The 13,849-nt window shown below is 37.5% G+C and overlaps 1 protein-coding gene across 2 annotated transcripts in view; it reads left to right on the top strand.

Moving 5' to 3' along the window:
- The first annotated feature begins 3,747 nt into the window (after positions 1-3,747).
- SLC27A6 (solute carrier family 27 member 6) overlaps positions 3,748-13,849 on the top strand; it is a 37,142-nt gene continuing 27,040 nt past the window's right edge. The window contains exons 1-2 of one of the 2 annotated variants that reach the window (XM_088054543.1): positions 3,748-4,622; positions 12,466-12,672. In XM_088054543.1, coding sequence (XP_087910669.1) covers positions 4,109-4,622; positions 12,466-12,672 — 721 coding nt within the window. In that variant the 5' untranslated portion in view covers positions 3,748-4,108. The remainder of the gene's footprint in view (positions 4,623-12,465; positions 12,673-13,849) is intronic. The other variant, XM_005530039.3, reaches the window with a different exon arrangement.

Here is a 13,849-nt window from a genome sequence, read left to right on the forward strand (position 1 = left end):
GCTGTAGTGAATGACTTGATACAAGGCACTTTAGGTAATGTAAGTAATTCAAATAAATGTCCTCACACAACCACAGAATAAACAAGCATTCCAAAATATTAACAAAAATGAATTTTCATTTCTTATGGATTTCAATCCTAAATGCTTTTGTACAATGAAAAACTTCCATAATGTTTGGTCTGTACCATGACAACAATTTAAGACTTTACCTCCTCAGGTCTCTGTAATAATTGTAGTATGACTACACCATTCATTCCCCAAATTCCCATGGGACATTAGTAGTCAAGAGTTAGTTTTGTGTGGCTGTTTCAGCATTATGATTTGCTTACTGGCCACTCACACATCCAGTTCTGGTTTGCTTATTACTTGTTTAATTTTCAATTTAATATTTGGACTTTGCTAGACATATATTTCACAGCTAGTCTGTGGAAATTAATAGACATAATTAGATGGATATTATTGTTGGAATTGAAGAGTAAGATGTGAAGATCTGGAAATTACATTTTCAAGGTGTCTTTATTTTTTATTTAATCTTCTGGATTATATTTTAAAATACAGTATATATTTTAAAATATTATTATATTTTAAAATATATTTAATTTGAAATCTAAAAAAATGAAGAATTCATTAGTGGTAGACAATCTGCAAGACAATATTCTAAATATGAGGCTATTTTTTTTCCTCTTCCATATGACAGCATTCTGACACTCTGAAAAGCCAGGATTCTATCTTTAAGTCATGGACTTCTTTTCATGTAGGAATTTCTATTTAATCTCTTTCGGTTGTAAATTTCAGAACTTCTGTTTCAGATGAAAATAAGTCACTACCTTAAAATTACTTTAATAAGAAATTAGGAAATAGCTGACACTTAGAATTTATGCTATTATTTCCCCTGAGGGGACCAAAAAACTTCAGACATAAAAAAAAATAAATCTTATTTAAAATAGCTTCCCCCCCTCACCCCAGATTGATACTTAGGTCACTAAGATAGCCCAAGCAAATTCCTATGGGCATATTACCCATGTTCAGAGTTAACAAAATGTATGTATAGCACCATATTGTGTTATCTGGATATTAAAAGGCACAATGTATCAAAATGGCAACATCAAAACTACAGGTTTTGTTACGCTACAGAAGGGTTTCTGTAATCAGTGAATATTTTCTTGCAATACTGAGATTTTAGTACAGGGAAATGCTTTATCTAACCGCATTAAAAAAAGAAAACAACCACTTCTCACATATGAGCTCCACCAGTAGAAAATAAAACTCCTTTATATTTCACTGTTGGATCATAGTATACTCTCAGTTATCAAAATGTTTTCTGTTGAAGCAACATTGAGCAGAATAAATACAGCATCCTAAATAATTCAGGGCTCAGTGATTTCTCTGTGGTACGAGTTGATGCGTCCTACATAATGTCAAAAGTAAATTAGATTCCAGCTCATGACATTTAACAAGAACCTGATGAACAGGTAATTTCTTGCTACATTTTTGTGGGTTTATTTACTTTAAAAATAATATCACTACATTTAAAATATGGGAACTCTCTACAGGTTTGTTTTAGTTAACCTTTGGAATAGTTTTAATTAAGGTTTCTTCACAATATGGATATACTACTTGCAAGTATGTGCTATGTTAGTAATTTTATTCTCATAATATGATACATTTTTTTCCTAGACTATTATTTTTTCCAACAACTTAATCAATGCATATAGCAACTCATGTTCTCTTAACTGTTCATATGTAACACTCAAGAAACAATGCATGCAGGTAATCACATCTTCACTGCTGATATTAACTAGCTAACAAGAAAAAAAATAATTTGAGCCGTTCAAATTCTATGCTGTTTGCTTTAAAAAAAAATTAACAAATGTGCATGTATTTCCATTGGATTAAGAACCAAAACTATAAAGAGCAAAAATATTGAATTATACCTAACCCACCTCCTAACTTTAGGTGCTGGACCAGCTGCCATCTAACTTAGCATAGAATAGAAACTGTAGATCTTCGTGTCTTAATCTATACTTGCTTGTGTGACCATCAAACCAAGAGGGCCTTAAGGTGTAAGGTTAGACAAGTGTCTTGACTAAATAACACAGTTTGGGGCTGTTGTAAGAGATTAATCCAATACCCCAAAGAAATTCTGGGATGGGCAGGGTTTGAATCCAATTCCAGCAGGGCTTCACCTAAGTTATGTGACTTTTCCATTTCCTATTGATAATTCTTGGCTTGTCTGAGCCATTTTTATAACAGGCTGTGAAATAACGCGTGCATTAGAGAATTGTCCTGTCTTCCTTCAGGAGGATATAAGAAGTAAATTATTGCTCATGTTTACAAGAAACTTGAGTACTGGGCAGAGAGGATCAATATAATTTCTATGTAGAATTAACAGGAAAAGGGACAATTCAGAGATCACAGAGCCACAATTTTGCTTTGAAACTCTGTATTTCAGAATACCAGAGCTGATATGATAAGGTCTTGCTCATAATTTCAGTTCTTGGGGATTAGCAGCATTGATAACATTTAAGCTACAAAATTCTTCCTCTGTGTTCTTGTGACATGTGGCAACATACTAATCATTAGTCACTTTAGTAAATGCAATGTTGCCTGGTTGAATTTTAGCTCACAGCACAGCATATTTAAAATACATCTCTCTTATCCACAGCCCATTCTGTATTTATTTTACATTTGTGCTCTCTCAATTACCTATTGCTTTTCCTCTCACTCTTACCCATATGCCCAGAGCTTTTCACTAACCTGACCTGCTGTGCCTTCTGCTTTCTTTCTGCCTTCTTCTAAGCGATGTTTGCAAACAAGAGTATCTGTCAACCTCTATCTTCCTTCAAATCAACAGATAAGTATGCGTTTTCCTTACCAGTCGTGGCCTTTCCCTTTATTCATTATTTATGCACATTTCTGTAGCAGTTAACAACAGCCAAACTCCAGTCAGCCAAACAACTACAGTGAGTTCTTGTATGTTAAGCACAGGCTAATGCAGCATTTAATCTACCTATTAGTTACTTTTAAGACATTTTAAATACTGGCCTCTTAAGTTATCTCCACCTAAGAAAACTGTATTCTCACAGAATGTCTTTGTGGAAGAAGTGATTCTCACCAGCTGAAAACCTAATTTCTTTCTTCCTGTAAATGTACACCTAGCTAGGACAGAACATACACATCCACTGCACTTTGCAAGTAAGGAAAACTACAGTATCAATAAAATGCTGTCAGCCTACTGACGGTATTACCTTTAAAGAGACATGGAATATGTTCATAATCTAGTTTTGCACTATTTAATTCGCTTGAGTTGTTTGAAATGTTTTCAGTGCATCAGAATGCAGTCAGCGTTCATATACCAGACCTGTGTCCGTACATTCGTAATTTAATCAGGCATCGATCTTAGTGGAAAAAAGGGAAAAGAACAGTATTAGAGAGAGTTGGGAATACACCCCAAGTCTTGGAGTTGAGCTCTCCTCCGCTGCTCTGCGGCCAGTCCTGAGGGCGGGGCCGAGCTCCGCGGACCAGCGGCTCCCCGGCTCGGCGGGGCGGGGCGGGCCCGGCCGGCGGGAGCCACCTGCCCCCAGCGCCTCCCACCGCCCTCCCCGGGACCGCGCCCGGAGCCCGGCCGGGGGCGAGGCTTCCTGCGCTCGGCCGCCGCCGCCTTCCCCGGGAGCCAACCCCGGGCTGCGGCCGCCGGGCGGGGGTGAGCGGGAGATCGCGCCTTATGCAACCGGCTCAGGGAGCGACGCCCGGCGCCTCGCCGGCAGCAGCAGCAGCAGCAGCCCGGCGCTGTCCGTGAGTCCCGGGGCCGAGGGGGGAGAAGGTGTCCGGCCTCAGCCGTGCGCGGGCAGCGCAGGCACTCCCGCCCCGCTCCCGCCGGGCCGTCCCGCAGGTGCGGCGGGGCTGAGGCGGGCGGGGGCTCCGGCCGTGCCGAGCCGGGACTGAGGTGGGCGCCGTCGGAACTCCCTGTCTCCCTTGCTCCCGAGCGGTGTTGGCCCGGGCGTCCCGCTGTGGAGGAGGAGGAGAGGGCGGGAAGAGCCTCAGCCCGTGCCGGCCTTCGCCCCCGCGCCCCGCCCGGCCGTGTGCTCGGCGGCCCGGCTGCGGGGAGATGCGTGGCTGGGACGACCTTTACCCGCTCCCAGTGCCGCCCTCCTGGGCACCGGGGGCTGCTGTCGGGATTCTTTCCTTGCACTTCGTCCAGAAGCTCCTCTTCCCCTACTTCTGGGCCGACCTGAGATACCTGCTCAAAGTGTTGACCTATGGGCTGAGGATGGAGATGTACCGGCTGCAAGGGAGGGTTGTCACCGTCCTGGACAAGTTTATGAAGCTGGCGGAGAAGCAGCCCCACAAGCCGTTCCTCATCTACGAAGGGACCGTTCACACCTATAGGGATGTGGACCGGAGGAGTAACAGGATAGCACAGGTGTTTCTGCAGCACGAGGCTCTGAAGAAGGGAGACACGGTGGCCTTGCTGATGGGGAACGAGCCAGACTTCATCCACGTGTGGTTCGGACTGGCCAAGTTGGGCTGTGTGGTGGCGTTCCTCAATTTCAATGTCCGCCTCAGATCTCTCCTGCACTGTGTCAGTAGCTGTGAGCCCAAGATACTGGTTGTGGGAGCAGGTAGGGTGTACCTCTCATTCCTAAATCCAAAGCTTTTATTGTCACATCTCCCACATATCTTGCACTTCAGATCATTTATTGGAAACCTGATTTACAGGTGTTCACAGAATGGAGGAAACACAGGGCTGGAGGGGGCTTCAAGACATTATAATGTTTTAACCTCTCATGAAGAATCAGTTATATCCATGCTTTGTGAACATCCATTTAAACTTTTCTTTAAAAATGTGTATTGCAGGAGAGTTTTCAACATCTAAGTACAGCCTGTTCCAAGTGTTTAACTGCTTCAGTAGGAGCTTAAAGTGTTTCTGAAAGCATTATGATTATCTATTAAGAATAATTTTCCATTACTTCTCAAATAGTCAAGTGTAATCTTATTTAAGTCATGTACTTAATTCTCTTGTACTGTCTCCCCATCCTTCTACTGATCAAACACACTGCAAAACTGGAAGGTCTAAGCTTGTACTGTATGTCCTCTGCTGTTCAACTGTTTGCAGAGGTACTACAGTTTTCCAAGAATAAAATTTCAGGAGTAGAGTACATGGGAGGTTGATTCATAATAACAAACTTACTGTTGTTGTTGGACTATAGAAGAAATTGCTGTGTTTGAATAGGGATGGTAGTGTGTGTGGTGCAACTTTCTGAACTATTACCTTTTTATTAGGTGCTTCAAAAGATTTTAAAATCTTGTTGTAGGTGTTCTGGGCATTGTATATTCAAACTGGGCTTAATTAGATAGACGTATAAACTGAAGACAGATCCAAAACATAAACTTGCTATAGCATTTATGATCAAGTGAAAGTGAACCTGCAAGGCTCAAAGACCGCAGAGAAGTTTGACACCTGACTGGAAGAAAATATATCAAAATATTACATATTAATGTTGTCCCACCTCTCTAAAAATATTGTTTCAAGTCTCCTTTGCCTGTTTTCTGTTGCACACCTTCTTGGTTTACTCCTGTTACACAAGCTTTGGGGTTTTACACCCGTGACACCTAAATGATAGAATTTTCTTCCATCTGTTCTCTGCTGCAACAAAATTGTGTTTTCAAAAATACATTTAAGATTTTTCCCTGGCACAATTTAAAATTATAGATCTTGTCATTCTGATTCTATATGGTTTGCTGGTTTAAGATGTTTGGTAATTAAAACAAGCTAGTGAAACAAAAGCCAATTTAAATATAATCCAAATACATGATAACAAGGCTTCTGAACTGACAACTTTTTATTTTGCCTTCTTACTTAATTTAAAAAAACAATCTTGTTTAGCTCCTTATGAATATGTATACTTTTGAGTGTATGAATTGAGAAAGGGAATTAAAGTTCAGGAACTTACTGCTCATTGACTGTGATGAGAGAGAAACTCTGGATCAAAGCTTGTGTCTGAGAGAAGTTTTTATTTAAATTAGAAGTGACTAATGGATGAAAAGGCATTTGCAGAGCAGGGCCAGGAACTGTGTTTCTCCACTCTTAATTTGCTACCAGCATCTGATAGTAACAGCAACTGAGTTCTTCTGGGAGTCTGCCTCTGGTCTTGGGGAAGGAGCTGTGTGCAGACAGCTGGTAAAACAGAAATACCTACAAATTAATCTCTCAGCTGGTATTTTATATTTTGGGCTTCTTACTTTATTAATGGCTTTTAGTCTTTGCTGTAAGTCTGTCAGTCCCAGGAGCCTTCTCAGTATTTTTCTTCAGGACTTAGAGGCTCTTTTTTCCTTTAATCTGTGAAAGAACTTAAAAGATGCTAGGTCCTCAGGTATTGACCACACCATACCGGAGCCTCTCCAATGGAGTCCAGATTTAGCAACTGGAAGTTTATGTACAGGCCAGTGACTGTGAGGCCTAAATCATACCACTCTTGTAAGAAACACATTGTACCAAATTATTATAAATAATAGTATCCCCCTAATGTTTATAAAAATTGTAGAGCAATATTTAACACTGGGGTTACATAATCCTTAGAGGTCTATTAAACATATTTTCATCCAGTGTTGGTGTGAGTATCAAGGGATTCTTCCTCATCAGTAGACATGAGTTGTTAATTTTCCTCTTGTGGCACCATTTTCACAAAAGTGTGAATAGTTTGAACATGTTGTTTTTTTTTTTCCAAAATATTTACACTGAAACAAATCAACTTATGGTCTAGTATCTATCATTGCCGTAGAGAGGCATCGTGTCTGGCAATTAAGACTGTTTTTTTTTAATCAGAGAGTAGTATGTAATGGCAGTATTTCTGGGTAGTGAAATTATTTTAAAAATATGTAGGTTTTTCACCCTCCACAAAGAAATGCATATTTACAAGAAATAGAATAATTTCTAAGTTACAGTAACAAGCTGTATCTTCAGTGTTTTGGATGAACTTTGGTCTTATTCATAGACTGCAGCACAGCAGAAATTACCCCCTTAACAATTTGAATGCCGGTGCTCAGCAAGACCAAATTTGCTCTTGAAATTCTTGTCTGTAATAGCACATTAGAACAGGAACCTGTGTACAGGTTCTACTGTTATCTTACTGTATATCTAGTTAATATTAAGGTTTCATTTATGCTGAAATGAACCTTCCACCTTCATGTGCTATATGAAACGATTCCCACCAATGATTATGGCTAAATCTTCCCTGCTTAGAATGGTGATGTAGCTTCCCTAATGTGTGAGATTATTGCATCTTGAAGCTTTTTAGTATCTCATTTCCAAAATGCTTTTTTTTTTATTTTATTTTTAAAATTTTTTTAAATGTGATGCCTCCATACAATTAGGCTTGGTGCATTTTATGGTTGCATTTTCTTACATACCTTGTTCCATTTTTCATAGTGCCTCTTGTAAAGTTACTCTCCTGTGCCATTTTTTACTCCTCATTTTTGTTGTGTACCTGCATATTTTTCTGGCATTGTGCTTTGGTAATCCCATGCAATTAGTTCTTTGCTTCAGCACTTGGAATAAGACTTTCTTCTGAGCTGACAATTCTCTCATGCTTGGATTGCTTTTTTGAACTTTAGTTCAGAGTGTTACAGTAGTATTTAAGTTTTGTAAGGTTTGATTTTGTCTTAATGTGTTCTATGAAGTCAGCAACTGAATGTTTTATTCTTAAGCCCCAGAAATCTTAGAAAACCTTCAAGGTTTCTCCCTCTTGTTGGTCTCTAATATGAAATTGCTATCTCTAAAAGTCTGTTGTTTTTTTTTTCTACGACACTGATACTCTTTTAATTCATTAGTGCAATCAAGTAAATTTTTTCATCTTCTCATCCAGGCTCTGGTTAAAAGGCAAATGTAGATTCTATTATTTGCCAATATTTAGCCTTTTTGTTCCTTTCCAGTAATTCCATTTGCCTTTTTGTCAGACAGTGAGTTTTTTTACTTTAATGACTCTCATTTGTCTGCTGTGTTCCCGGAGTATTTAGCTCTTGCTTTAATTTGTTACTTAATCTTCTCACACTTCCATTCCCAGAAACATTTTACATTTTCTCCCACCACTCCCATTTTGGGGAATGTTTCTTGGAAGAGAATCAAAAGCTAGAGTTTCAAATTGCGTTTTTAATAAACCAGTAGTTAACTAACATGTAAGTTAATGAGGAACTTCTAAAAGAAAGAAACTGTATTCTTTTCTCTTTCAAAGGATGTTCATTCTTACCCCATTTGTTACTAGACTGTGCTACCCTTAGTTGTTTAAAAGCTGCTTGTTAAACAGAGTAAGTAAGGCACTGCTTCAAATGAAGATATCTTTAAAGGCACTGTGTCCTTTTTGGGGAATGTTTCTACCCATCAGAGTCTTACTTGAAGAAGGGATTGCATTGCATTCAATGATTCAACGATCTGTTGAATCATTTTATCTATAACAGTGTAACAGCGATAGTACTAAACAATACATACAGTTTAGTGACCCACCAGAAATGCACAAATGGAGTTTATTTGCCAGGGCATCTTTAGTCTGTTCTTCCTGGGAAGAGTTCAGCCCAAACATCCCAGATTGCCATCATGACTTCTGATGAAAGGATTCAGCTGTTAAGGGATTGCTTTCTAAACTCCATGACATTGATTTACATCAGTCCTGATAACAAAGGCTATTACGGGAGCATACATGCTGCATGGACACGTGTGGCAGCCTGCTCTATGTGGTTCTGCTTGAGCAGGGAGATCGGACCGAGGTGACCTTCAGGGGCCCCTTCTATTCACAGCCATTGTGTGATTTTGCAGTTCTGTACAGAGGTATGTCTCCCAGCTGTATTGCATTTTTCTGGCCAGGATTCTTCACTCTTGAGGCACTAGCAGTGCTTTCTGCTGCTGAGTGTATTCTGAGCTAGACAGAAGCATGTCTAAATCCTGGAGAAAGAGAGTAAGCAAAGTATTTTTTGGTATTTGTAAATTAAAGTCACTTGATGTTACATACGAGTAGAAGTCTCATCTGTCATGTTAGTCACTGAATGAAAAAAAGAGCGGATTTGATTGAAACAACCATTTCTCATCCATTTGGAATAAAAAGTTATTTTGACCAAAACAGTCAGTACAAGGGAACCTGTGGACAACACCTGCTCTATTAGTCACCGTATCTCTTTGATCACTTGCTCTTACTCTAGTCTGTGTCTTGTCCCAAATGGTCTTTGAGAGGAAAAATAGAGCCAACTGTGATTTGCAAGGTGGTTTATATTTTATTGCCTTTACTGCCTTCAGTGGTGCTTGAGGATACCAGCGCTGATCCTGAGCCACAGCTGACTTTTCTACTATTATTACTTTGTGAGAAGTCATGCTGAGTCACTTGGGGGATCAAGTACAAGTAACAATTATTTTCTGAGGCCAGACAGTGTGGGGAAGAGTTTGGACTTGATATAACTTCCTGAGCATATCAGCCAGGGTACACATCAAAGTTATGCAAGAACCATTTCATGGAGTTTTCTTTCTGAGTAACTTTCTGTTCAGTACAATCTGATCTCATAATCTAATGTATTCCTTTCATCAGCGTGGGATTGTGTACTTGCCAACAGCCTGCATGGTCTCTCTGGTAGAAAATAACATAAAAAACCTTTGTGCAACCAGAAGCCTAGGACAGTAGTTCAAAACATATTTTCCTTGCTTTCTCTAAAGATGTAACTGAGTTATGTACTCATGTGAATATAAAGTAACAGTTTCACAAACTTTTGTTGAATAATGCATTAAAAGTAAGGGGAAAAGAAAAGTGAACAAAAATGGAAAAATGTATCCATCCTGATCAATTACAGATAATTTTTCCCAATAGGAGCTAAATAATTAGCAAATGGCAAACACTTGTATACAAGCAATGTAAACGACACCGATGGAACTTACCAGATTTTGTATGAGGAGAGATTTCTCCCAAAACAAGTAACCCAGAATCTGAACTTACTTTCATAGTGTAAAAAGTAAGTAAGTACTTGAGTGAAATTCCAGGTTTAAATAGCAGAGTTGCTATAGTTTTTTATAGCTTTTGTGTATGAAGTGCACATACAAGGTACCTCTAGAAATATAAAAATTATAGCTCATCAAGAGGGCTGTGTCTTCCTGACAGTTGGAAAAGATGATATGTAAAGACTAGACAGCCATACACAATGTGTGGCACAGAAGTTTTCTGTTTGGGGAACAAAATATTAGTTGACCATCATTAGAATTGTTATTTGGATAACTGAGAGTCATCTCCAAACACACTATCTCATGTGTGTTCCAGAAGCAGCTTTCAGTTTCTGGCACTTTGAATACAGCTGTTTTAACTTAACTTTTTTATTCAGGAAATAATTTATTGTTTCTGCTGCTCTCTGCTATCTACTGAGAAGTGTCTTTCACAATAACTTTTAATTATATACTGTTCACATATTGTTCCAAGTACTAGATTTCTGAGCACAGAAGAAAAATTGTCCGGTGTAATCATTTAATTGTTCAGTAGTAGTAAAAAGCTCCAGAGCCACTGCTTTTAAAAGTGAATGTTTAGAGAAAAAATAAAGAGTATGTTTAATATGATGATTAATCTTAAAATTTTCGGTAAATATGTTTCAGTCTACTAAAAGGGAACTGTGTCCTCATGTCATTCTTGAATCTTACATGAGTATGTCTGCAGAGTTGAAATTAATAGTTGCCATTTTTCTTCCTTTGATGCATGAAAAGGGGAAAAAAGAAAAAGAGGCAAGTCCTGTTCTTTTTGACAGACTTGCATTGTAGATGGTGCCAGTGCATTAATAAAGAATGGCAGAGAATGCTATATTCTCTTACTACTTTTGAAAGCAGAAATAGAACTCTCCAGCTACTTTCAACACCTGTTTCTTTCGCTAGGTTCTCAGTCTTACACCTACACAAGCTATCCTTAGTGTATTTGAGAGACATATATATGTAATAGGAAGACACAAATCAGTATAAGAAGGTAATATCTACATAGTTATTCCATCACACTTGGTTTATTAATATGTGTTAGAAATAATACAGTTGTATTTTTCAATTTATTGCTCAAAAATATACCATAATTACATAATATGACAGCAAGACAGAATTGATATGTTACTGAACCTTGACATTCGTGGCCTCAGGTTTCCTGCAGTTAATACTACTGTTCTTAACGTTATTTTTATTCAGATTTTTTCACTCTGTTGCTCTCTATAATGGGACTGTACTCCAGTGATTCAAACAGGATGCTATCTATCTTTCGGATTTATAAAATTGAGTGATTCCTTCCTGAAATCACTCTGCAGTACTAAGAAGTACTAAGAAGTACTGCAGACACAAAATTTTTCATGTTAGACTATGTCAGATCTATTTGCTAAATGTTCATAAAATATATAAAACTAGTACTCTGTAGTCTTTAGGTTTGTAAAACATGTTTAGTTGAAGATAGTGGGCTGTATATCTGTAACAGCAGTATGGATTTGTATGTTATTAATTAAAATAACTACATCAATCTGTCATTAGGAAAGCAGCTCTCAGAAAGATTAAAAATCTTCAGTTGTTTTGGCATAAGATTTATTCATATGTTATCCATATTTAATATTTGTGAAGTAAGTTTGGAGCTGACATCAGGATTTCAAATGCTGGCTCTGGCAATGCCTTGTGAGGTTCTGGGTGAATCATGTCAGTTTGGTTTATTCATTTATAAAAACTGAGATAATAAAATAAATGTATACCCACAGGAATATTTGCAAGATTAATTACTTAGACTGAGATGTATCAAAGCACTTGTGTGTAAATGAATTCTATTGAAAGCAGTATTGTTCCTATTCTTGATATGTTTCCTGGATTAGTGCTTAATGACTGGGCAATCTTCTGAGAGAGTGACATTGTAAAAATGTTTCAAAATATAAATACCAAATGGATTATTTCAGGATTAGCCTAATTAAACTAATTTATTCCTAACAGAATAAACCTTAGTTAAACTGCTGTTTCTTTTTAAATTAGTCACTTCTGTGCTTTTGAAAAACAATTGTTCTCAATGGGAGATTGCTGTTGAGGGCATCCGAGGAAACCTGTACTGAAATTACCAGTTATGTATATATGTGCCTTGCATGGTTTTCTTCAAGATTTATTTGAAACTGAAACTTAGCCACACTTCATTGTGTCTTAACAATGACTAAGGGTTACCTAAAATCACGTGGACATTAGCAGCTAGTAATCAAGACTCACAAGTTTGCCTTGAGAGCTATTTGATCTTTCAGTTATGTGGGATCAGTAATATTTTTAGCCTATTTTATCCTGTTTTCAGTAGATTTTCATGCTGGTTCATTCTTTTGAATCTGTATCCATGGAGGTGACCTGCATTTCTCTTTCTATTAAAAAAAGTAAAACTGTAATAAGAAAAATAATTTATTCTCTAGTTTTGAGAAGACATATTGGAAGTAACATTATTCATGTTAATTTTTAAGATTTGCTTGGGACACTGGAAGAAATTCTTCCTAAACTTCAAAAAGATGTCAGTGTTTGGATAATGGCCAAGGACTCCACATTTCCAAGTGTGCATACCTTATTAGACAAAATAGAAGCCGCATCTGATGACCCTGTTCCAGTTAATCGATGCTCTGCCAACAACCTCAAGTCAGCTGTTTTATACATATTTACTTCGGGAACAACAGGTACAGATCTGCTAAAGAATGTTTTCTTTCAGCTTTCAGCTAGCAATTTGATTTTTCTGAGACTCTAATATCTCAAGCAAAATGTCATGTTTCTCATCTAGAAGCATTATGATAGAAAAGCACCCATATTTCTTGTGTTTCTATTTGGTGGTTTATGGGTTTCTCTTTATTTTTTCCTGCCACATTGTAAAATTCTGTGAGAGGCTTTGCTTCTTATTACTTCACAGCTAAGGTGTTTATAAACATTGCTTTTTTGGTCAGTTTATAATCATAATAGATAGTATTTTGTGACCATGTAACTGCCTAGTGAAAATTATTAAGATTTTACCTAGAACTTTAAAAAAGAATCTTGAAACACACAGACATTTGTTTTCCTTTCATTAACTCATGTTTTATGCAGGTCACTGTAGAGAAAGAAAATAGGATTAAGTTACTAGCCTTTTAGTTTAGAAACAGATGTCTGAATTGTGGTCTAGCAGCTAAGAGGCTAAGACTTAAAAAAACCTGATCACTCACATGAAAGTCAGCATTATGTTTTTAAGATGAGGGAATTGGCATTCTCATTCAGTTGAACACAACAGTTTAACCACATGAAGACTGAGAATGCATGTGTGGTTTGAGGCTTTGCTCCTCCATACAAATAATACAATTTGCTTGCTTCAGGTTCTCAGGAAAAAATAAGGAAATAAGAACATCAGTCTCCAGTAAAAAAGTTAGGAAGTTATAAATATTGTCAAGAGATGAGGTTTTATTTTTAGTACTACTAATGGAAATTTGGTTAAGCTTGCTTGTTAAGAGTTGGGAGTTAAAATTAGCTAAGAATTATTACAGAATTATCCATGTGGGATGATTTTGTTCTTACAATTAGAATCAGAATACCTGTGTGAAGTCTCAAGTTTCAGTTATGTGGAATTTAAAATATTTTTGAAACTTTGTATGTAATACATTCATTTACATTGAATTTTATTATGTTCTATGTAACTAAAACCATAAAGTTTGTTTAGTCTGAAAAGTATGAAATAGTTCATTTTGAGTAACTGAGAATTTTCAAGTTTTGATACACTGATGACTGATAATCTTGGTTAAAAGAAAGGAGTATTTTGCACAGTCTGTAGTAGTCTTTCTGTAAAGGCAGAAGTGAAAACTCAAGACTGTAGAAAACTTCTTGCTATAAGTA

Source organism: Pseudopodoces humilis, chromosome 4, assembly GCF_049639895.1.
Source record: "Pseudopodoces humilis isolate 2021_Gansu_Grassland_sample_001 chromosome 4, ASM4963989v1, whole genome shotgun sequence".
Lineage (NCBI taxonomy): Eukaryota > Metazoa > Chordata > Aves > Passeriformes > Paridae > Pseudopodoces > Pseudopodoces humilis.